Source organism: Chrysemys picta, chromosome 2 (genome assembly GCF_011386835.1).
Source record: "Chrysemys picta bellii isolate R12L10 chromosome 2, ASM1138683v2, whole genome shotgun sequence".
NCBI classification, from domain to species: domain Eukaryota; kingdom Metazoa; phylum Chordata; order Testudines; family Emydidae; genus Chrysemys; species Chrysemys picta.
The window spans coordinates 162316293-162341238 of record NC_088792.1 but is presented as its reverse complement, the minus strand read 5'-3'; the positions used below and the strand labels follow the sequence as shown (position 1 = coordinate 162341238).

The window sequence follows — 24946 nt, the reverse complement described above, 5'->3', positions numbered from 1 at the left end:
TCGCATGGCTGGGGCAGTTGGGGAGCAGCTGTTTGAAGGGGACAGTTGGAGTGTGGCTGTTTGAAGGGGTCAATTGGAGGGTGGCTGTTTGCATGGCCAGGACAGTTGTGGGCCACTATTTGATGGGGACAGTTGTGGGGCAGCTGTTTGACGGGGCAGTTGGGGGGCAGCTGTTTGCACGGCCAGCAGAGTCGTGGGGCGGCTGTTTGAAAGGGGCAGTTGGTGGCGGCTGTTTGAAGGGGGCAGTTGTGGGGCCGCTGTTTGACGGGGACACTTGGCACTGGTCTATGGGGACAGTGGTTACTATGGTTAGCGTTGCTGACTGTGGCAGTGGTACCCAGAGGCCCCACTCGGCAGGGCAACCCCCTGGCACCATCGCGCTGCACACACCCAGGGGCGCAGACAGTGACTGTTGCAGGCGGCTGGCGGGCGCTGATTGGAACTGGGACTCAGGCAGCCAGGCCGCTCGCCCCATCTCGGCTGGCTCCGCCCCTTCCATCTGGACACGCCCATTTCCCCCACACGGAGCCTGTGCCCCGCCCCCACACACCTGCCCCTCCAGCGGCGCGAGCCAGCCCCGGCTCTCGCGAGCTTTGCCGCGCGCACTCCCCGGCCGGGCCAGTCCCAGCTCAGCAGTCGGTCGGTAGAAGATGTCGCTGTCGGACTCTCCGCCGCGCTGGGCCCCCACCCATGTGCAGGTAACGGTGCTGCGGGCCCGGGGGCTGCGGCCCAAGGCCAAGGGGGCCGGCGGCGGCAGCGACGCCTACGCGCTGATGGCGCTGGGCAAGGAGAAGTTCGCCACCTCGGTGTCGGAGCGCTGCCTGGGCTCGCCCGTCTGGCGGGAGGAGGCCACCTTCGAGCTGCCCCCCCGCCGGCCCGGCCACGGCGGCGAGCCGGCCCTGCAGCTCACCGTGCTCCACCGCGCCCTGCTCGGCCTCGACAAGTTCCTGGGGCGGGCCGAGATCCGCCTGGCCGAGCTGCAGGAAGAGGGCGGCCGCCGCAGCACCCGGTGAGTCCCGCTGGCGGTAGCGAGGCGGGGGTCCGGGGGGCGAAGGGCTTGTCCCTCACGCTGCCTATTTGGAGCAGAATGGGCTGGAAGCTCCGGTTCTGACCCGAGCTCGGGGCGGTGGGGTTCCGTGGCGAGCCGAGCTCTCCCAGGCTCGCTATAGCCCCCCACAGTGGGATCGCCCCTGGGTTTGAGTCCCGTGTCTGGTTCCCAGCACAGGCCTTCCCCGAACGGCAGGTTGCTCTTAGGACAATGACGGGGTGGTTGTCCTTCCTTTCTCCCCATTTGTCTCTCTGGGACTCAGGCAGTTTCTCTTTGCTCGCCGACAGCTTCAGTTGGAGGAAGGAGTGGGGTGCGCCTCTGAAATTCTCTGTTTCCTATTCTTGGAAAGCCCGGAGTAGATCAGAACTGTTGTGTCATGAGCTGAGGCTTGGGTGTTTGATTTGCCCTCCCCTAGCATCCCCTAGTTTCTTGGTGCAATATGTCAGCACTTTGCCACAATAAAGCGAGAGAGATTTGTGTGGGATGGAATCAATCTGGGTTGGCAACCAGGGAGTGCCCTTTGATAACAAGGAGTTAATTGAGAAGTAGGGAAGCTATAAATCAGCTGAAGTTTTAATGTGTGTTTCTGTGTAGACAAATCTTCTATTATTCCATGACAAACTTAATCTGAATTTTGCAGCTAGGTCCTTAGATTCTGTTCCAGCTTAATTTAAAGTTTTAATAAAATGATAAAGAATATACCCAGTATAGCATCAAGGATATTTATTTTGATAAATGTAATGTAGTCTGCATTGTCCTCACATTTTCAGTTTTCAGTATGAGAAACTTGTATTGGCCATGCATTGCAGAAGTTGTCAAGGTGAGGGGAAGCAAGTGGGTTGGCAAGTGGGTGAAGGACAAATGAGGCTGTTGATAACTAGGAGGGAGTGGAAAGCAGTTTCAGATTGCAGGATAAACACTTGAGCAGGTGTTTCTGAAACAAACAATGTTGAGAGTTAAATTGGATGTCATCATGAGGCTTCTAAATTAACATGGCATTGTGATGAATAGGACCAATTTACGTATCTTAGCTATTTTACTGGAGACTTTGGGACAGTATTGCTCTGCTGCTTGTTCTTTTGTGTGTAATGTTTATTTCATGAGGGCTAGAAAAACTTTTTTTAATTTAAAGCTTGTATTTGGGAGCACAGTTGGTCAGTTCAGGAAATGACAAAGATATAGGATTGTTTGATGAAGGAAAATGATTTTTAAAGTGTCATTCTGGGATTTGCTATTCAGGTTCAAGTACTTTTCATCAGATAATCTCAGTTTACAAACAGGAGAATATTTTTCTGACTCCTAGTCCTGCAGAATCAGATGGGGTCTTTCTTGCGCATTATCAGCGGCAGAGAAGATTCTGTAGGTCAAATTATGCCATTAAACATCTTACTACAAAACAATGTATACATTTTTGTGTTTGCAGTTCGTTTCTTTTCCTTGCAAGCGGACACAGTGTCTCTGTGTCCCTTTTTGTTTGAGTGCCCAGCACAGTTTGGACCCTATGGGTTGGATCATACCCTTTTACAAAAATATCTGCAGGAGGGGAAATGGGAGGATGAACACGAGTTCACTACAGGAGTGAAGATTTAAGTTTTTTAATGTTAGTGCATTTTAGTTGTGTGCTTATTAAATTATATTTATTGGACAGGTGGAGTTATGTTCTGATTTTAGTGTCTTTGGTTTTATACACTCTGGATGTTTTTAATCTACTACTACTCTGAAGGCATCATTGCTCCAAAGAGATGATTGTCTTCTGATTTTGCAGGCTGTATTAAGAACTATACACTGACTTATTGGAAGTGTTTTTTAGTAGGGGCAAGCATATTAAAGGAGAGCTAAAAGGCATGTTTATTACCATAGTTGTTCTAAAATGAAAACTTATTTACATATGAATAATATTTGCACCACATCAGAAAATTCTAGTCAAATGCGTTTGAGATCTTCACTTGCTGCACTGTACCCTTCTACTGGGATGGAAATGTCATTAGTAATAAGCTGACTTCAAGATTAGGGTCATCGTTCTCTTCTATATATATTTCATACCAGTGAAAATAAAACTTTCCTCTGAAAACTTTGAACTTGCATTGAAACTTCTAGAGCAGGAAAGTACAACTTTATGACAAAAATACAATCACTGGGCATCTATTTTAGCAGGCTTTGGCTTATTTTTTAACTATACCAGCTACAACTGTTCTTGTTGATTTCAGTATGAAGGGATAGTTTTCTCCTCATGCAAAGTATAGTAATTTTAAATATATATTGTTTTATTTGGATTCATAAAAATGTATACCGAGGCTTTGAAAACCCTAACAATACTAAACTTATAATAACTGTAACTATCAATCAGCATTAAAAACCAATGTACAAATTCATTGAATAAGTCATTCATGATCAGTTTAATTAAATGTAATTTTCATAAGGGGCTAACTTGTTATAGCCTAGCCCCCTAGGAAAACTACTTGTTTTGATTGTCTTGAAGTATGATGCCTGGACTAACGACCATCAGTGTGTAGGAATTCAAATGGGTTTTTTAAAGGATTGTATCTACCTTCCTTTGAGGAGGAAATCATTGACAAGGTCATCTAAGTAGATAATCTTTAAGCCTTTTTTTTTTTTTTTTTTTTTAATTAAAACTCTGCTATCAAGATTCAACTAGTCTTTTCTAAAGCTCCTGTGAAGGTATTTCAGTACAGACAAGCTTAAGTTCTCTGCGGCTGTTGTACATATGCTTGAGTCAAAATAGCATGTTCACAGAAGCTGTGTTGGTTACCTCTAACAAAGTCTGACTGCTTGTGTTTCTTACAAAAAAGAAAATCCTTTTCCTTTGAAAAAATGAAACCGTCTTAATGATTCAGTGTTGGGGTCAGTCTTTTGCTAGTCATATCTGGAGGAGACTAGGATTGGGTTTTACAGGTTAGTCAATGTCCATTTTTTAACCTTTTTCTATTGTGGAGGCAATAATGGCTTTGAGTAGGATATGGGTTAGAGGGAAGTTTTCAATATTTACTTCAGTTTTGATATACACTTGGTTTTTGTATATAAATCTTTAAAAAGAAACAGTAACAGTTCACACTGAAAACAATGAAGTCACCCAAGAATATTTAGCACGTTTGTAAAGGCCTCTTGTTTAGGTGAAGAATGAAAGTACTGTCCAATGCAAGTAATAAACACTTTTGTTCTTAATAAATAAATACCCTTAAAGGGCATAATCTCCTGGAATAGTAGCTCCTTCAGTAAAGTGTTACTTTCCGTTAACTGTGCAGTGGAAATTGTATGAAGTTAAAGATTTTTCCTCCTAGCTTTGTATACAGCTAGATCAGGATTCATATATTCATAGATTTTCTAGGACTGGAAGGGACCTTGAGAGGTCATCGAGTCCAGTCCCCTGCCCGCATGGCAGGACCAAATACTGTCTAGACCATCCCTGATAGACATTTATCTAACCTACTCTTAAATATCTCCAGAGATGGAGATTCCACAACCTCCCTAGGCAATTTATTCCAGTGTTTAACCACCCTGACAGTTAGGAACTTTTTCCTAATGTCCAACCTAGACCTCCCTTGCTGCAGTTTAAACCCATTGCTTCTTGTTCTAGCCTTAGAGGCTAAGGTGAACAAGTTTTCTCCCTCCTCCTTATGACACCCTTTTAAATACCTGAAAACTGCTATCATGTCCCCTCTCAGTCTTCTCTTTTCCAAACAAGATAACATGCTTGTTAACAGTAAAAATGTTTTTAAATAAATAAATAAAATACAGACGTGAGAAATAGTTAAATAAAACAATTTAAATGTCTGTCTGGTGATGTTCTCTTCCTAATACAGCATGGCAAGAAAATCCTCCAAATATTAATGATTAACCTGTTGAATTGGAGATAGTTCACCTCCCAATGACTTCATAAATATCTGCTTCAATTACCTTTGGTAAATGAAATAACCAAACAATCATTCATTTTCTGATATAGCTGTAAAACTAATCTGAAAAGTTTTCAAAATAAATCACTGTTTAAAAATGCATAGTGTGTACCTTCTAAAAATGAAGCCTACATCTATCTCTGAGTTGTGAAGAATATGTATTAAAGTTACAACAACCAACAAGAATGCACTTTTATGTAGAAATCCATGATTAAATTGAGTCTTCCTGACTAGTGATTTCAATCAATTTGATTTAAATAAAATCCACCCTGGGCAGACCAGATGAAAGTTTCTGGGTAAAGACAAAAAGGGGGGAAAATAGGGATGACCTCATGGGTAGGACTCTACTGCAGACCACCAGATCAGGAAGAGGAGGCGGAAGAGGCATTTCTAGAACAAACAAATATCCAAAACACAAGACCTGGTAGTAATGGGAGACTTTAGTTACCCAGACATCTATTGGAAAAGTAATATAACAACACAAAATGTCCAATAAGTTCTTGGAATATATTGGAGACAATTTGTTTCAGAAAGTGAAGGAAGTAAACAGGGGGCAGCCCTTCTAGACTTGATTGTGACCAACAGGTTGTAATCTGCAGGTAGAAGGCAATTTGGGTGAAAGTGACCAAGAAATGATAGATTTCATGATTCTAAGGAAAGGAAATCATGAGCAGCAGAATAGAAGTCTTCAAAAGAGAAGACTTTAATTAACTCAGAACTGGTAGGTAAGGTCCCATGGAGAAAAAAACAAAACAAAACTAAGGGCATGGCTACACTTACCTCCGGCACTATCGATCTGCTGAGCGCTCTCCCTACCACAGTGCTGCAGCAAGTAAGGGGGGGGGGGGCTCAGAGGAACCGCTCCCCACCCCAGCTCACCTCCGCTCCGCCGCTGCCTCCTCCCACGAGCACGCTGCTCAGCTCCGCTTCTCCTTCCTCCCAGGCTTGCCGCACCAAACAGCTGATTGGCACGGCAAGCCGGGGAAACGGAGCTGCAGCGCACTCATGGGAGGTGGCGGCGGAACGGAGGTGAGCTGGGGCACAGGTGCCCCGGGGAAGGCCACAGCAAGTAAGAAGGGGGCTCAGAGGAACCGCTCCCCGCTCCAGCTCATCTCCACCTCCTCCCCTGAGGCAGAGCGGAGGTGAGCTGGGGCGGGAAGCGGTTCCTCTCCCTACTTACCTATAACACGGTGAGAATTTTTGGCTCCCGAGGACCGCTTTATATCAGGGTAGAGGTGTATGTTGACTTCAGCTACATTATTCACGTAGCTGAAGTTGCGTAACTTATATCAATCCCCCCTCCCACCCACCCCCGCCCACCCCCAGTGTAGACCAGGCCTAAGGGATAAAGGAGTTCCAGAGGGCCATAGTTTCTTAAGGAGACAATATTAAAGCGCTAATGAGAGTCATCAACTAAAAATTTATTAAATGAGGAAGGGTAAAGTAACATTTCACTTTGGTTTCCCAAACTTTACACTTTGTTTCTGCTTCCTGAAACTTCCAGGGGTTAAAAGTAGAAGCAGGTATGCCAGAAAAGGCATCAGTGCAACAGAACAAACTACACACCAACATCTGAAATAGTTCAGTCAAGGCATTCTCCAAACACCCCATACCTTTCTTTCCAATTCTCTGTTCATTTACTATTTCAATACTTTTCAAATGTAGAAGCTCCTGAACCGCAGAGGGAAGCACCTTATCATTGTTGGATGTTTCTATTTACTTGAGTCTGTTAATACAATACTGATTCAGAATCAAGGTACCAAAAGCAAGATTCTTTATAGACAGGACTTCTGCACTTATATTTTGAACGCTTTATCTGTTTCTGAAATTACGGTTTTAAACACTGCAGGCTATTTATGTTAGACTATTAAACTTGTTCAATTACCAGGCATGGTGTACTACTTTATGACATTTCAATCTTGTTGGCACAAAGAGTAGGTATTTACTGGCATCATGCACCATGAATAGTTTCTTGCCAATCACTAGGAGCTATAGATCTGCTGACCCCGCAGAACTGACATGAAAGGCTGTTTTGAAAGGAGCTGGGATTTTCCCTCACAGCTTAACTACTAAATTAAAGCAAACTAACAGAAGTATTCCATCACAAGTGGAATGAAAAGCATGAAACATGAAAATGCCTTGCTGCCTGTTTTTGCACTGCCACACATTGGAGGTGAAGAGAAATAATGGGTCTAGGCAGTTTGTTTCAAAACTATTTTGGACAGTTGACCCCCAAATAGTTTCCACTTTCAGACAAACATAAAAAGCACTCTTGAAGAAATGCATTAAAGAGAAAGGGGTGAGAAAACTTGAGTTCAAGTTTTATTAAAGCAATTTTCTTCCAAGTGTCAGCCTACAATGACAAACAGCCAAATTACAAAATCCCTAAAATGAAACCTACACTGGAAATGCTGACCATTCTCATTGGAGTATCAAAGAATACAAGTTGAATAAGTTCCACTCATCAAGCCTTAGACAAAAGTATAAAAATGAATATATTTTGCATTTAAATGTAAAAAGCCACTGACCATTTTTGTGACTCAAAAGTGTGTTTAATTCAAGGAATGTTCTTATGTATTTTCTGGCTCCAAATGTACATCAGTGAGCTTATCCTGTTTATTTTGCATAGCCCGTTTAATAAAATGGTCCCAGTTGAATGTTTTCAAAAAAGCTTTAAATATTCAAGGAATGCAACTTCTATTAACTTAAGTACAGCCATCATTTCTAAGAAAAGTTGCTGTGCAAGTAATAGCTATTTACTTTCAGCAACACAATCTTTGCAATATTGTGCAACAAACTGTAGGCAACTTCCCCACAGACTGATTAGTGAACAATGTGCATGTCAGCAGTCAGGGCCATGATTGTATATATTCTACATACTGTAACTAAGGCTACATCTACAATAGCGCTTTTGTTGGTCTGGGGTATTTAAAAAAAATGAAAGCACCGTTGTGGACAGGGTTATGTCGGTGAGAAAACGCTCTCCTGCCGACATAGCTACCGCCGCTCATTAGGGGTGATTTAATTATGCCAACCGGAGAGCGCTCTCTCTCCTGCCATCATACAGTGCCTGCACAGGAGGCCTTACAGCGGCACGACTGTGCTGCTGTAAGGTTCATAGTGTAGACATAGCCTAAGTGGGAGGTTAGAAGAAAAACTTCAAATGAAAATGGTGGGTTATTCTATTATATCCTCTTCAACAAAATTTAAAATAAATCCAGTAGCCAACAGCTCAATGACAAGGAAGTTTCAACGTAAGAAACAAGATATGAAAACAGTTATTGACAAAACTACGTTTTCCAAGAGGCATTACCAGGTTTTTCCTTAATTTTCTTCAGATCTTTGGATAAAAGTAAACCTGGAAGAATACTACACCACTATCTAATGGAATAAGTTTCCTGCATACTGAACCTTGATGGCTGAAGAGCTTTTAAAGTCCAAAATAAGAAATATTTAAAACTTGACACATTTCCTATGATAGGCTATAAACATCTGCCATATGCCATCTTTTCCAATGCATTTTAAAAACAGCTACATTTTTCATTAGATATTGGTGTTTGAGAAGTCCTTCACACACCAGAGTGCTACACAGCTTTGTCAAGAACCACTGAGTGTTTGCTTATGGGCCAAGTTGGTGCTAATGCTCTTGTATGCCTGATATCACCCCAGAACTAGTTTTAAAAAATTAGTCCCTGGAAGAAAAATAAGTCCACACCAAACCCAGCATTCATGGTTGTCAGTCCGTTAGGAGGAGCCTTTACATGGGCATAATCAATTTACAAGAAGCCAGTGCTGCCAAACCTATCACTTTTGTGAAAGTAAAGGCCAAACCGGCCCTCATGAGATTCACCTAGGTAGATCAGCTAGGTAGTTAAAACAGCTCATTAAATGATTGTCAGAGTGTATGTTAGTCACACACTGTTATTCCATTAAGAATAGTCTCACAGTAGAAACCACAATCTTACTAATTTCAGAGCAGCCAAGAGCATTTACATTAAAACAGCAAATACGAGAAAGCAATGTTGATCTAGCTCAGGAGTAGGCAACCTATGGCACACGTGCTGAAGGCGGCACCAGCTGATTTTCCTGGCCACCAGTCCAGGGAGCTCTGTATTTTAATTTAAATTAATTTTAGATGAAGCTTCTTAAACATTTTTAAAACCTTATTTACTTTACATACAACAATAGTTTAGTTATATATTATAGACTTATAGGAAGAAACGGTCTAAAAACGTTAAAATGTATTACTGGCATGCAAAACCTTAAATCAGAGTGAATAAATGAAGACTCTGGCATACCACTTCTGAAAGGTTGCTGACCCCTGGAGACACAAATCCACAGTTTGAGAACTGCAAAACTAAGCATCTCTGATGGTACACCTCTACCCCGATATAACGCGGTCCTCGGGAGCCAAAAATCCCTACCGCAGCAGCAGGGCTCCGATGGTGATTTAAAGGGCCCAGGGCCAGAGCCCCGGGCCCTTTAAATTGCTGGGCAAGCAGTGGTGAGCTGGAGCTGGTTCCCACTGGTTCGCAGGAACCGGTTGTTAAATTTAGAAGCCCTTTTAGAACTGGTTGTCCAACCAGTTCTAAAAGGGCTTTTAAATTTAAAGTGGCGCCCTAGGCGCCAACTCTGTGAGCTCCGGCAGCTCCCTGCCCCTGGCCCCAGCTCACCTCCGCTCCGCCTCCTCCCCTGAACTCTCTGCTCCCTTCTCCCCCCCCCCCCCCCTGCTTCCCGCGAATCAGCTGTTCGTGTGGGAAGCCTGGGAGGGCTGAGAAGCAAGTGGTGGCTTCGTGCTCAGGCCCAGGGAAGCGGAGAAATAGCGGAGAGGAGATGAGCTGGGCCGGGGCTGTGAGGAGGGCCGCCCGCGCCGCGGCAGGTAACCCCCTGCTCCCTACCTAGCTACGCTACACCGCCCCTAGGCGCCAGAGGGACCTGCCGGATGCTTCCCGGGAGCCGCCCCAAGTAAGCACCACTGGGACTCCCCACCTCGACTCCCGGCAGGTCCCTCTGACTCTTAGGGGCGGGGCGGGGTGTGCACCCACTATGGTGGCCCACGAGACCTTCCTGCCCGGCCCCTGAGCTCCCAGCCAGGGAGGCTAGTCCCCAGCTGTTTCCTCTCCCCCACAACTTCAGCTCGCCCCGCCGCCAGCGCATGCTCTGTGCGGCAGGCCGCAAGCTCAGCCTGACCCGGTGCTCCAGCCGAGCGGCACAGCCGTTCACCACCAGTGCTTCACGAGTTGCATGGTGGCGGCAGCCTGGCCCGGCTCCAGCTGAGGGACGCGGTTGTAGTGCCACCAGCCACCTCCAGGCAGCGTGGTAAGAGGGCGGGGGGCTTGGATAAAGGGCAGGGGAGTTCGGGGTGGTGGTCAGGGGGTGGATAGGGGTCGGGGCGGTCAGAGGGCAGGGAACAAGGGGATTGAATGGGGGCAAGGGTCCCGGGGGGGCAGTCAGGAAGGAGCAGGGGTTGGATGGGGCGGTGGGAGGCAGTCAGGGACAGGGATTCCAGGGGCAGTCAGGGGACAGAGAGAAGGGGTGGTTGGATCGGGCAGGGGTCCCGGGGGGCCATGAGGAATGAGAGGAGGGGTTGGATGGGGTGGCAGGGGGCAGTCAGGGGACAGGGAAAGGGGGTGGATGGGGCAGGGGTCCGGGGGGGTGCGTCAAGGAACGCGGGGGGGGGGGTGGATGGGGCAGGAGTCTCCGGTGGCGAGCGTGGGTTGAGGAGGGAACCGGTTGTTAAGATTTTGGCAGCTCATCACTGCGGCTGAGCCCTGCTGCCGCAGCCCCTGGGGCAGCAGTAGGGCTCCGACGGTGATTTAAAGGGCCCAGGGCTCCCCACAGCAGCCTGAGCCCAAGGGTTACCGCACTATATGCGAGCCCATGTTATATCGGAGTAGAGGTGTATCTTCTAGACTGAGCCCTGAGTCCCATTGGGTAGATAGAAAGATTAACCTAAATAATCTATACAGAAGCCCCTGGAACCCCATAAAATTGGGTCCCTAATCCATGAACTATTGTTTCTGGATCTTCTGGACCTTGGAACAAGTGTGTGTATTCTTGATGTATAATGTAGCACCTCCTCCCTTTTTACCCTGCCAGTCCTTCCTGAAGAAGCTGTACCCGTCCTGCTATACCTGTATTCCCGTCATGGGCCTTATCCCACCAAGTCTCTGGTGCCAGTTAAAGCATGGTACATGAAAAAAGTTATTTTAGTAGGGATGCCCACAGTAAGCTCTCTGATCCTTGTCTAAACATGAAGTAGTTTCCCAGCTAGGGAGTCTGTTTTCTCCTTTTTCCCTCTGCCATATTTTTCTGTGGCTTGCATTAACCAGAGTTTGTTTTCGAAGTTTGTATGACATTTTGTCTTGCTTTTGCAGGTGGTATACACTTCACTCCAAACCTGGCAAGAAGGAAAAAGAGAGAGGAGAGATTGAGGTGGATATTCAGTTCATGAGGAGCAACATGACAGCCAGCATGTTTGATTTATCCATGAAAGACAAGTCCCGGTCTCCATTTGGCAAGCTGAAAGGCAAACTCAAAGGAAAGCGGGCCAATGGACTGCCTGACACAGCATCCGCCATCATTCCCAGCATAACTCACTCGCCAGCGGATAGCGAAGAGGAAAGCCCTGAGAAAGAAAAGAAAAAATCCAAGATCAAAACCCTGTTTTCTAAACCTGGTTTGCAGAAAACCTCCCTCTCCCAGTCCATGTCAGTTTTACCCGGTTTTCAGCCAGCGACGGAGAAAGTTAGGCTTAAACCTGGTGACTTTCAGGCAAAGTGGGGGGAAGATGATGATGATGATTCCTTTCCTCCAAATTCAGAAAGTGAGTATTTCCTCTCACAATATTAAATTTTATTACTATCTTAAATCTTTGCTCAAAAGAGAGGTTGATTTTGATACAGTAGGTTAATATATTGACAGAATATTAGCAAAGATTCCACCCATTTTTCTTATGAGAAAGAAAGTGACAAAATATTTGCTGATGTTGGCTAAAATCAGCATTAATGCACTGTTGGCAGTACATTTGTAGGTGGGTGATCAGATGCAATTTTCTTTTATTGTATACGTTTTATTTAAAACAGTAAAGCTGATCGGGAATTTTCTGATGAAATGCTCAGCCTGATTAGGAGTGGGGTCTTGAACCTGGGTGTCTGATCTCCTAGGTGAGTGCTATAGCTACCAGGCTTTTGGCTAGTCTGCTGCTATGGGTGCATGTCTCTTTGCACACCAAAAAAAAAAAAAAATGTCTTGGTGTTTGTTCCAAATGCAGAATGAAACCAAATATCAAACCCTTACATTTTGGTGAAATGGAGTTCTTGTTTTCTGGCCAACACTACAAAACAGGACTATTATAGCTGTATGGTCCCAGATCCATTGAAAACATTTAAGAAGAATTTGATACCATTCTTTGTATTGCTGGAGCCATTTTGGATGAAATAGGATACTTCTTCCTTGTGATCTGCCACCTTGCCTCCTATGCACATCACCCCCCCCCCCCCCAAAACCCACAAACCCTGTATAGCAGAAGTTTCCAAACTGTGGGGCCTGGTTTTGAGGGGGTGCGACAGGGCCCTGACCAGCCCCCCTGAGGGGGCGGCAGGAAGAGAGCAGCACTAGCCCTCCCTGTCCCCAACTCTGCTCCGGTCCCGCCCGCGGCTATGTTCCTGGCCCCACATCTGGTCCTGGCCCCACTCTCAGCCCTGTGCCCTCTTCCCTCCCACCCCCCACCCCCCCGCTGCAGTCCCAGCCTCGGTTCCGTTACCCTTGTCCGCGTCCCCTAGCTCTGCGGGGGCATGGCACAGACAGGGGTAGGGTGGGCCCAACCTGCAAAAGTTTGGGCACCGCTGCTCTGCAGGGTGATACTCCTGCTTTAGATAACAAATTTTCTGTATCTCTAAACATAATTTTTCCATTGTCATGAGTAATCACTGAGTCTTTCAACACTTTAGACTGTAATATTGACTGTCACCGGAAAATGTTTTTCATAGCTTTAATGTCTTTTTTTTTTTTTTTTTGCAGAGGCCTTTGGAAACAAAGCTGAAGATAACTCACTTCATGTTCCTGTACTCATGGCTCATAAGAGAACAGCAAGTGCAGACAATAAGCAACTAAACGAAATAACCTCCAGCAACACCAAGAAAGAAGGGCTCTCCTTATTCAGTGGCCTTAAATCCAAAAATGATCCCACACCCCGATCCAACGTGTGTATCAATGGCAATCATGTTTATCGGAAGGAAAGTGAAACAAAAAAGGAAACCACGTCAAAGGACAACACTCCTTCCTCTTCCCCTCAAACATTCAGGAAAAACCAGCCCTCTGAATCAGAAGAAAACCTGTCTTCAAAATACACTAAGGAACATGAAAAGACAGGAAGAATGTCTCCTAGCAGAGGTTTATCTGGGTCCCACTCATTGGAGTCCTTTAAGTCTATGACCCTACCATCATACAAACTACTTAGCGGCGGAGATTTACTGGGAAATAGTGCTTCACTGAGTTTAGAAACTGCAAAAGAAGAAACTAAAGAGGACAAAAAACAAGAAAACAAGAAGTCTGCTTTGTTGTCTCTAGTCACAGGAAGAAAGGAAGTAGTGAAAAACAGTGATGTAGAAAAAATGTCTGACATGACTTTGAAGGAGAGAGAAGCCAAACTTCTTGAAGAAAAAAAGAATGAAAAAGAGGTAAAACCTGTTGAAATCCCTAAGGACTATAACCAAGAAAGTACTCCAAAAAACAGCAACACAGCAGATATTCCCAGAAACAAGAAATCGCATAACCCATTTGATGAATCGCTCATGGAAGAACAGAAACCAGACAAGTCTGCAGCCTCTGCAAGGACAATCCAAACCAAAGCTGTCAAACCCAGGTTAGTCTTGTTTTATTTCAGTTTCAGATTCTGATATAAAGCACTGCAGACATATGGCTAGGCTGGCCCACTTCCTGCCAGAAGGTAACATTTCTGTAGCTGTTGCCCTTTATAACATCTCTTGTGGGGGACTCATTTGTGTTTCACCACTAGATGAAAGTTTAACCAGTTACACGCTTATTAAGATTCTTGGTATAAGTATTAAATTTTACTTCCATTCTTAACCAATTTAACTTCATATAAGTGAGGATGCACTAACATAATGGTTTTTAGTGCCTATATCTTTTCAGATAGTATGAAGTCATTTATTCCTTGTTCTATTAACCCATAACAAAAACTAACAATATTCTCCTGCCTTAGTGTCTACGTTTGAAAGTGTGTAGAAGGGCCGAAATATCCTCTTTAATAAAACCTATTGCTCTCCACTATACTTCTTGCTGTGGCCTGGAGAATGGCAAATCATGAAACTGTGAATGATGCCAAAAGCAGATGTGTTCCAAGAAGTATATTTCTGGGGTTCTGTGTGAGATTTTTTTCAGAAATTCTGCTCTGTGACTTACATATATGAAAGAAGCGTGGCCTTACTAACAAGTATCCTGAGTTGTCTGTCTTTAACACTAGATCTTCAATTACATTTATGTTTAAACACCTTGTGTGTAAATGTAAACATCTTAAGCTATTATGCTATTAGTACTTATGTCTTGGATGCAAAATAAATTATGTACAGTTGCTTTAAAAGTAGACATCGCCCTAGTAATCTTTGATTTGCATGTAGCAAACTTTACAACACACTTTTTTTGCATCACAAGTATTGGTATTGCATATAAAATATTTAAACATAAATTATTTCAAGCTTGTTTTATTGGTCCATTAAACTCTTAAGTCTTTGCAGTTTCTTATGCATCATTAGTATGTTGCAAATTTTGTGAAATCGACCTTTAGAACTTGTCTTTCTCTGTCTCTCACATGTTGCATCTGCAACTGACACGCAAGTTTTTGTCCCTTTTACAGACTGGGAGTGTCTTCAGAGGATGAAACCGAAGCCACGCTTCCTACTTCTGTACCTGATTCCCTTCCTGCTTTCCTTTCTGCACATCATTCTAGTAATGACAATAACCCTTTCACTTCTAAATTGGGACAAAAAATTAAAGCACGAGACTCTAGTAGCCCTCTTCCTCCATCTCTCATTTCTGGACAACGTTCTAATGATAACGCTTTCATTTCTGACTGGGAACAGGAATCCAAAGCACAAGACTCGGAAAGCTTCACTAGTCCTCTCTTGTATTTCCCCCATCCTCGTGCAACTCTGGGGCATGTTTCTTCTCCTCTCCCTTCTACTCACCTTTCTATTGACAATAATCCTTTTGTATCTAAACTGGGACAGGAATCAAAAGTGCAAGACCTCAAAAGCTTTACTAGTCCTCCCTCTTTCTCCCTTCCTTCTGCTGTTTCTAGCAAAAGCTATTGTTCCTTTGCAATAAACTTTGCTGATTCAGAGCACCCTGCTTTTGTTTCTTCAGAGGAGTCTCAAAATGAAAGTTTGACTAATGATACAAATACTGTATCAAATTCTCTGGGGTCACTGTCTGAGTCATCTCCTCTACCTGTGTACGAAAGGGTTGGGCAGACCCCAAAGAAACAGTGTGATGCCAAAGAGGTACAGATGGTATCACCGGATAAAAAAAATAACAGTGGCGTTAAGAAATCAGTGACCTTTCATCTTGATGAGTTGGAATATACTGATTCCAGCAGAAATCATGCTGAGGCTTTAGACAGAGAGCAGCGTGAGAGATGGCATCCTGATCCATGTGAAGAAATGTTCACTACTGATCCAACCATAACAGAAAAGAGAGAAGGGTTTGCCTCTGTGCTGGGTATGGAGTGCTACCGTTCATCTAAACTCTGTGATGAAAGTAGGAGTTCTGTTCAGAACAATGAGAGCACTGTTCAGGATGACATTGAAGCCAGCAGTACGAGTGCTGAAACCTGGATGAAAGATGGCAAAGAACTGACTTCTCTCTCCAAGTCTAATTATAGCCTTTCACCTGGGAATGCTGTAATACAGCCATCTTCTGCTGAAAGCAAATTAAACGAGGAGCAAGAACTATATAGTGGAAAGAAAAGTAAGCATTCACTCAACATGGAAGAATTTGGGCTCGCATTACAGTCCAAGGTAACTCATGCCATCAAAAGTGACTCTTCAGTTCAAGTAGAGCCGCCAAAACCAACTCCAAGAGTTCACACGTTGCTTCCTAAGGACCCTAACATGTCAGAGGATGTTAGTAAGCTCAATCCTCTATTTGCAAAGCCAAAGCCTGCCCCAAGAAATGCAAAGCCAAAGCCTGCCCCAAGAAATGCTGTAAAACTAGATAAGTGTGCACCTGTTTCTCTGACTGGTAGACTGAAAGATGAAGAGCTGCTTACTCCATCTGACAGCACAATGTCTGGGTCTGGATTTGTGTTTCATAGAGAGAATCCCATGAACCCACATGAAAACCCAGCAGGTGACAGCTTATTAAAAACAGCCACTCGGTCAACTACACATCATCTTGACAGAGATGATAGCAATAATGGACACTTAAAACACAAAACTTATGGTCATGATGATTCATTATTTGACTCTGGAACAGACCTTAAGTCTGCCATTCCAGTTACTGGAGATCAGAGTCTAACACATGTTGGCCTTCCAGTTATTCCAGAAGTAGGATCAGATGATGAGCTTCTAGACAGCTCTCAAAAGAACAATGAAATGACTGCAATTTATAAAAGTTTTCCAAATACAGAAAATCAATGTATAGATTCATTGTCAGTCACTGAGGTAGAAAAACTCAGTTCAGATATGAGCTCTACTGATAGAGCAAGTATATTACTTCAGAAGGGAGAAGGTGGTCCTGAAGATACTTTTAAATCTAGCAAATCATCCAAACTAAATTCAATAGTAGACATTCATAGTGCAAGCAGCAAGACTAGTGAGTCAGGTTTAGATATCCTGTCTTATCCCAGTGAGCATGGATGTGTTGTTGAGGAACAGGAACTGAAGGAATCTAGCAGTATTAAGGAAAGTAGGAAGAGTGATTTTTTTGAGTCCTCTGAAAAGTCTGTTTCTTTTACCTCCCTGTCCAGTTCTTCCCAACTCTCCCTTTCCTCTAGTTCCCCCCAAACTGGCTCTTGCGACAGTAGTAGAGCAGAATCAGTGAAAAAGCCACCAGCAGAGAGCTTCAATCATAAAGTCGAAAATGCTGGCAAGAAGAAGGTGCTTCGGGCATGGGTTTCACCCTCTGAGACACTTCCCAATCAAACACAACAGAGTGGTGGAAGTGTGTCTGTTAAGCACAGGTGAGACTATGGGGAAATACATATAAAATTTCTCAGTGTTGTACAAGACATACTTTTTTCTTGCTACAGAAATATTGTGATAGTTTTTTCATTTTGATGGGACTTCATACAATCTTAACTTGGTCTGACTTTTGGATCCTGTCAGAGACCTATACTATACCATACCAGTGTAAGACCACTGCCACAAACTTTTATTAGCAAAAAAATCAGTGATTGCACCAAACTTAGAAACTGTGCCCCCAAAAACTTAGAATGAGCAGTGGCAGTGCTTTGGGCAGTTCTAACATTCACAATACTTCTATTATTTATGGCAAGTTGTTTACATTAGGAAACTCGGTGCTCATTAGTCAAATATGGATTTATCCTTTTTGAATAATGCTATTTTAATACCACAAATATTCTGGTGTCAACAGCTGGATTTGGTAAACTGCATTATGATCTCTAGCTTTTCAGAAATGAGGAAATACAATCAAAGGCAATACTGAGAACTGTGGTGGTCACTTAACTGGTAGAGTAAAGATTTCTAAGCATTAAAACATACTACAGGCAAACTTACTTCCTGTGACTAATAGGCCTGACTCCCAGATGACCAACATGCTTTTGGACTTCCAGAGCTGTTCACGTTCCAATTAATCGGCACCCCATTATAGTCTGAGGTGCAAATTGGAGCTGTCTTTTTCTGTGAAACTCTGCTAGCCTCAGAACCGCTTTATCTGTAGAGCTCCAGGGAATTATTGTTCAGAAATTGATTGCTTGAAACACAGTTGGGTAACTTACTTCCACTTTTTAAAATTGCCATTACAAATGGGTCTAGAGAATACAAGATTATGCCTAGGCATCTAGGGTGCCTTATGCAAGAATTAGTCCGTTTAGAGAAGATGGAATAAATCTGCTGCCCAAGAGGATATTTGGTATGTAGATTTATAATGAAGATAATGTGAGGAAATTATGTAGAATCTAACTCTTATAGTAATATGTGTGTACTTTAAACAAACCCACAACCAAACAAAAACTAAGCACTCACGAATATGGTGTAAGCACCTCATGTAACCACTTCTGTTATGTGATGTTTCCAGTTACCATGATACTGTTTTTTTGTTTGTTTTGTTTTTTGAATGCAATAAAAATAAGCCAGCAGAACAGGGTGGGTGAGTGAGTGAGTGTGTGCCCACCCAATGGAAAACTGTAATTGGAGGCAGAACTCTGTCCTGGAAGTGAATTTCTCATATCTTGAGGTGTATAAGGAAATTCATTAAATCCCCTTGTGTTCAGTCTTACTGGATTGAGGAACCTGTTGGATGCTTTGCTTGTGATAAGATCTCAAGATGTTAAGGAACTGCCTAAACAAGTTGTGGCTTTTGTTTCAGACCTCATCCTGTGAAGCCAATGAACACCACAGCAAATAAGTCGCATACTAAAAATTTGATCACAACCACAAAAATGGATGAAAACTGGACTGAGAGCAATAGAAAGGTATGAAAGAAATTGAAACTTGGGTTATAGCTTCATAATGGTTAGTGTAAACTTCGTAGCTTCCAGGGCACTCAGTGTGAACTTGCTTACTCAGGGTAACTTACATTTTTTGACTCTGACACTCAAACAATGTCTGTTAAAGGAGTTCCTTATTTTCTCTATTTCCCAGCATTGGGAGGAAGAAATTGAATTCACTTTTTGTTCTTATTCAATGCAAATGACTTTAAAGCAAAAAAAGGCTCCTGATGGGGGTGTCCCAAGAAACTGTGGCTGTACTACTGGAGTAAACCCAGAAGTGCTCTTTGGTTCTCCACTAGATGGGGAGGTTTGGTTGTGAGCCAGGAAGATGACTAGTAGGAGTGCCTCGGGTAGAGGGTGACCAGTAAATATACTACTTTGGAGACAGCAAGGATTGCCTACAATATGTGGGGTGTGGCCACTGTAACCTGGAGTCTGCTTACACCATGCTTACTCAAGGTGGTTGGGGGCAGGTAGTCACTATCTGCTACACTGCTGATCTTTTCAGCAGAGACTAGTGGGACCCATCACCTTGTAACTTGCTGCATTGGCAGCTCCCACGATTAAGAACTTCCTCCACAGTCTGAAAGGCCAAATGTCTACTTGTTAAAGCAGGAGAATGTTGCCTCACAAAAGTAGGTTATATTTCTAAATGTGCATGGCTAAAAGCTTTCACCTTCTTTCTCTTCCCCTCAAATCTCTGAAAAGTATTGTCTAAGTGTTTGCATAAGTTCTGATCCCTGAGGCACCATTAGATAAGAGGTCTGAAAAATGAGCAAACCATGTTCTGAGAAAATTCTGATTCAGAAATCAAGGCACAAACTGGCTTGTAATATAGGATTCCTCATCTTAAGGAATGTCTATGTGCCTGCGCACACTACCCCAAATGGCAGTGAATCTCACAGCCTGGGTCAGCTGATGTGGGCTTATGCGTCAGTGCTGAAAATAGTCATGTAAACATTACTGCTCGGGCTCCGAAACTCCTAAGTAAATGGCCACAAAAGAAAAATGTGACTGAAAAGTTGAATTTTTTCACTTAAACTCAGGTGTGCTGCTCTTCAAAGTCTACAGAAGCCTGTTTTCTTAAACATCTGGTGTTTCCAGACCACATCTTAGCTGTGCAAATACAAAACTATTCCCTGTAGTGCCACTGAGATACAACTATGAATAAGTCTGTTGTACAATGAGTATTCTGTACTAAAGTAATATTTATGCTAATACTACTTGTATTTTTGCTGCACTAAAAAGGAAGTATAACAAATTATTTGGCAGAGGTTACTAAAACTCATTTCTGTTTAAAACCGCAAACAGCATTTTAATTTTAAGAATAACTGTCCAGCAATGTATTGCTAAATAACTGTCTTTAAAGTTTGTCTCAAAGTCATCAAGTACGTTCACTGCTGTTTAACCTGAGCTTGACTCTCACTTTATTCAGTATATTTTAACTTGTGGTTCTGTAGATCTTTCAGTGCTAATATTACATGGGGAATTTTTTATGCAAGTCTTTGGGCCATTGATGTCCTAGGATCATGACTCATCTGTCCTTTTGTTTCGGACTCAAATTTTACCCTTTAATCCCATGCAAACCTGGCATTCACATACTACTGTAAATTGCTGACCGATATTGAGCCATAAAATTGAGGCTATGGAAAACGCTACCAAATTTTGTCTCATTTTGAGTCTTCCTTCCCCTTAGAATAGATGCCATGGACTTCCTAAGTCCTACAGTATCAAATATTCTTGTGCCATAAAAGTGCAGTACTTAAATATTTTTCCTGTTACTTTCCTTTCCACATAATCGATTGTTATAAAGCTCCACCTGTTCACATTTTGGAAGTGCATGAATATCTGCTAATAATTATAACTTCGCTGTCATTTCTAGCTGTCATTGCTAAGTGCCCTAACAGATGTCTCTCTTGCGATAGCAGTTGCATTTGTGTCACTTTACCATACTGGTTTGGTCCTGTAGCTTTTCCCTGTCATTGCTGATGTTGCAAGCCTGGCAGGTTTTGGCCCTGGGGAACTTGCTTTTCCTGTTCACTGAAGTAGTGACTGATAAATCCTGAAATGCCAGTTGTGTGAAACTTTAACAAGGTGTAAAGTACAGTAATGTCTTTGAAGAGCAATCCTGTTTTGGTAACCAATATCCCTGGAATTCTTCAACCTTCCCTGAATACAAAGATCATTAGGCAGTCTTCTCATATTACTGTAAAACACTTATTTCTGCATTGACCCTGTCTGTCTTCTCTCTCCAAAAGAAATATGATCCTTCGGAACCTGCCTATGCTTATGCTCAATTAACACATGATGAGCTGATCCAGCTGGTGCTGAGACAGAAGGATACCATTACAAAGAGAGATCTCCAGGTGCGGGAGCTAGAAAACTACATTGATAACTTGCTTGTCAGAGTCATGGAAGAAACTCCCAACATTCTTCGGGCTCCATCTCCAAAAAATAAGGCTGGAAGGATGTAAAACCTCTGCCAGTAAACCTGAATAAAGGACTGGACTCCCATCTTATTACTCAAACTTCACAGATAGATAATGTGAAGTTGCTGATGTTCTGGTACCTGCTGCCTACAAAAAAAAAATCACTTTTCCGTGTCTCTTGCAAAAAGTTGATTCCACTTATCTGGAGACTAGTTAATAATTATACCAGGTCTTGAATACATAAGCCAAAAATACAATAGTCAGAAGTCTTCCACCTTTCTTTCTGGTACACTGTAAATATTTTACCACCACCTGGCAGGCATTGTTAAAGAATGTAATCAGAGGCCTGAGATTCATGTGGCTGTGAATGTTTTTGAAGCCACTTTTCTCAGTGAGGCACTGATAGTTGTTGGCTTCTTTATTTTATTAGTTTTGTGAGTTTAGCTTAAGGGTTGGTGTTTTAAAAACTGAACCGGGTTTCTCAGACTAAGAACAACAGTTGTTCTTAATTCTAAGACTTAAGTTGTAGTGCAATAAGCCATCGCATACACTAATTCAAGGATTTGATTGCTTTGTTCAAATAATTATATTACAGAAGTTAAAAAGCACTCCAGAAAGAGGTTTGGGAACCATAAGTTGCCTTATTGTAAAAAATTTAATGCCCTTTAAACATGCTGTAAAATTGGAAGGCCTTTAAATCTACAGAAAATGTGACTACTAATGAAGTGTGTACATCTCATTTTGGGAAGGGAAGCTCAAAGCCTGTATAAAAACCTAGTGTTGAAAAATTTCAAAGCAGTGCTCTGAGCAGGCTCTTATGGCTGCTTTAATATAGCAAAAATCAAACCAAGATATAACTGCCATTCGACTACATGATTAAAGAACAGTTAAAAATTTTAGACGATACAGGTCTGTCGCATCTTATGCGCATTTAACATGCGCGATTTCAACTTTACGTGGTCGGCAAAAACAAAAAAGAGAAAAATAACAATTTTAATACTATATCTGTAGTGCGGGTGAAATTGGATTTTGGCTATACGCGGTTTTCGCTTTATGCGCTAACCACAGAACGGAACCCCCACGTAAGATGAGACAGACCTGTATAGTGATCTGAATTAGGAGCTGTTTTGTTTCATAGCCATCATATTCCTGATTTGAAGGTTCTTGTTCAAACTAGGGGGCACACAACTCCCATACAGTTTACTCTGTATCCTATATAAACATGTATGCACCTGTTTCCTTTGTGGTACACATGCTTAGTTTGTTTATATTGCTATGCTCAGCAAGTCGAAGATTTCTCTGTTGTGCCACTCAAGATCATAAATTTTTAAACATGCTGTATTTGAGAAACTAGGACCTACAGTATGGAACAGCTGTCCAAGTTGATCCATATGGAACATCTAAAGTGTGTGTGTGTGTGTGTGTGTGTGTGTGTGTGAGAGAGAGAGATGTCTGAGACCTGGGTCTCTTAGTAAAGTAGCATTCAAATTGTGGCTTTTAAAAATTGAGCTGGTTTCCAGTAATAAGATTTGTGGTTGAGAATGTTAGAACAGGTTTTATTTTAAATGTAATCAGAAGATGTGCTGCTATTTTGCAAGATAAATCAGATAACTCTGTCTGAATCTTTTGCCTTGGTCTGCTGTAACTATGGAGTTTGCCATGGGACAGGCATTTCCCATTTATATCGGATAGCAAACAGCAAGACACTCGCAAACAATCATTTTAGCAGGCTCATTTCAAATCATTCTTTTAGGATAGTGTTGATAGGAATTGTCAATAAAATTCAGCACTGAGATGGAAAGTTGTGATTGGATTCAACATTAATCTACATCTACATTTAATGTTGGGGCTGATGTGTGGCAGGCTCTCAATTTTAACAGTTCTGTGCTCACCGCTGTCAAATTGACTTCCTGAAGGTACAGTGAGGATCTGTGATACAATATTAAAGTACTTTGGATAATCTGTTTTAACATCTAGCATGTATTGTGAAGCAAAAAAATAAAAATAAAACAAACTCTACCCTTTATCCAGGTGAAAGGTCCATTAAGTCTTCCCTAAAGTTCTGAGTGATAATTTCACCTATAGTTTAGGAGGGGACAGTTTGTCACAGTATTCTTTTCGTTAGAGCACTTTAATGAGAGGTGAGACTAGTTGAATTTCCTATTAGCCTTTTAATAATCTATTGCCTTATATTTAATATTTTCACAAAACACTGGAGACCACTGTAAACTTCTCAGATACTGTATTTTTGTAGTGAAACATAATTTAATCTATTTACATAGAAGAAATCAATGTTTACTGGAATTGTATATAAATATATATGCTGTTATGTGCATTTGTTATTTTGTGATTGATTGTGATTAAAAAGTGTAGGCAAAACTTAACTGCCCTATCATACAACTTTCCTTCAAGGGAAGCCATACATGAAATAATTCATAATACTATGAATGAAAGGTTTAAGGTGTAATGTTCCTTTCTAGGACCACAGGTACATAGTAGCAATGAGTGACTGAGCAGATGACTTCAGTTAAGGGGTAATTTTCAGTGTCCCAGATCCCATGAGTGGAGTAGCTTATGCTGAATTTTTTAGCAGAATCTCTAGATTTTGTTTATATATATTTAATTTGCATGGAACTAGCTATCTTCACTGAAAATGACTGACTGCTGCTTGTGCCTTGAAATAGCGAGGAAGATGAAACATTAATTTCAGTTGCCTCTACCCCCTTGATGTTTCTGTGGAGAGGAATTGTTGCTTGCACCTCCCTAAAATTTTTTTTGCCTTCAGGACTTGATTCCATAGCTTACCAACAGCTTTCTGGTTGTATGAGAACTGTGGAGAGCTCTATTCTTTAGTGCCTTTGAGCAGTAGCTAAACAGTCTGAATTTGAAACTGCTGTTATAATCCTAATGGTTGGACTTGCTTTTATACTCAGAACTAATCTAAATGAATCCAATGATTTGAAGTGATTTTTACTAGCCTCATTTTAAATGGCTGCCCTTCTGCTCTGGAGTTAAGATGCTGCTCCACCACCAGCAGCTGAAGCCATTGTTTGTAATGCTGCACCTGCTGCTTGAGGGATAAATACTTTACGAAGATGTTTATCATTAACCAAATGTATTCTTATCTTGGGAAAATGTAAACCCTGTGGTTTTAATATTTGCTGATAACATTCCACTTAAGGTTATGACATTCTACTTCCAAGATGGGACTATAGAATTTTGATAGGGGTTTTCTTTTTTTGGTCATCTTTTATACCAGTTACACTTGGAGTCTGTCTGTCTGGACAAAAGGTTAGCTGGCTGCTCTTACACAATGAGGCTTGATCTCTTGGTTGCACGTGGTAAGTTTCATTTATTGGTGAGATTTGGGCACTGCCAGGAGAGAGTGATACTTTACAGGTCACACTTCTACTTCATTAGCTGTGAAAATGTTGCACAGTCTTATTGTACCTCAAATTTTTTTATTGGCAATGCTGTTTTTGAAGTGTTTTGACATAGAAGGACTGGAATTTTTGTTAAGAAAGGTACTTAATTTGAGTACTTATGAGATTAAAGCTTGTTTGTCAAGCCCCTGTACAGTTGCTTAATGAATGTTTAATATTGAAGGATCCAAATGTATTTTTATGTTTATATTTTCTGCTTTGTTTGTCTGGGTACTTTTTTTTTGGTTTTTAAAAATGACTTTCACTCTTATGGAACACTAAAATAAAATTTTTAATTCAGTGTTTGAACACTCTTGTTGTTTTTCACTAGACTCTGGAAGTGCTAGAAAATGCACAAGACAGAATGGAGAGAACTCCGTGTAATGGACAAATCGCTAATGTGTATAATCTGGGGGACTGTTCTGCAGTGGCCCTGCAGAGTG

The 24946-nt window shown here is 42.3% G+C and overlaps 1 protein-coding gene across 3 annotated transcripts; it reads left to right on the top strand.

Moving 5' to 3' along the window:
• The first annotated feature begins 556 nt into the window (after positions 1 to 556).
• Positions 557 to 24808, top strand: RAB11FIP1 (RAB11 family interacting protein 1). 3 transcript variants are annotated; one of them, XM_008172018.4, is made up of 6 exons: positions 557 to 1009; positions 11337 to 11785; positions 12982 to 13825; positions 14837 to 17161; positions 18529 to 18634; positions 20911 to 24808. In XM_008172018.4, exons 1-6 carry the CDS (start codon positions 651 to 653, stop codon positions 21124 to 21126), a joined length of 4299 nt encoding a protein of 1432 aa, XP_008170240.2. In that variant the 5' UTR covers positions 557 to 650; the 3' UTR covers positions 21127 to 24808. The 3 variants fall into 3 exon arrangements, with proteins under 3 accessions (XP_008170240.2, XP_005286576.2, XP_008170242.2); XM_008172020.4 differs by lacking the exon at positions 557 to 1009 and adding an exon at positions 3799 to 3961; XM_005286519.4 differs by lacking the exon at positions 14837 to 17161 and having other exon boundaries at positions 572 to 1009.
• Positions 24809 to 24946: the final 138 nt, after the last annotated feature.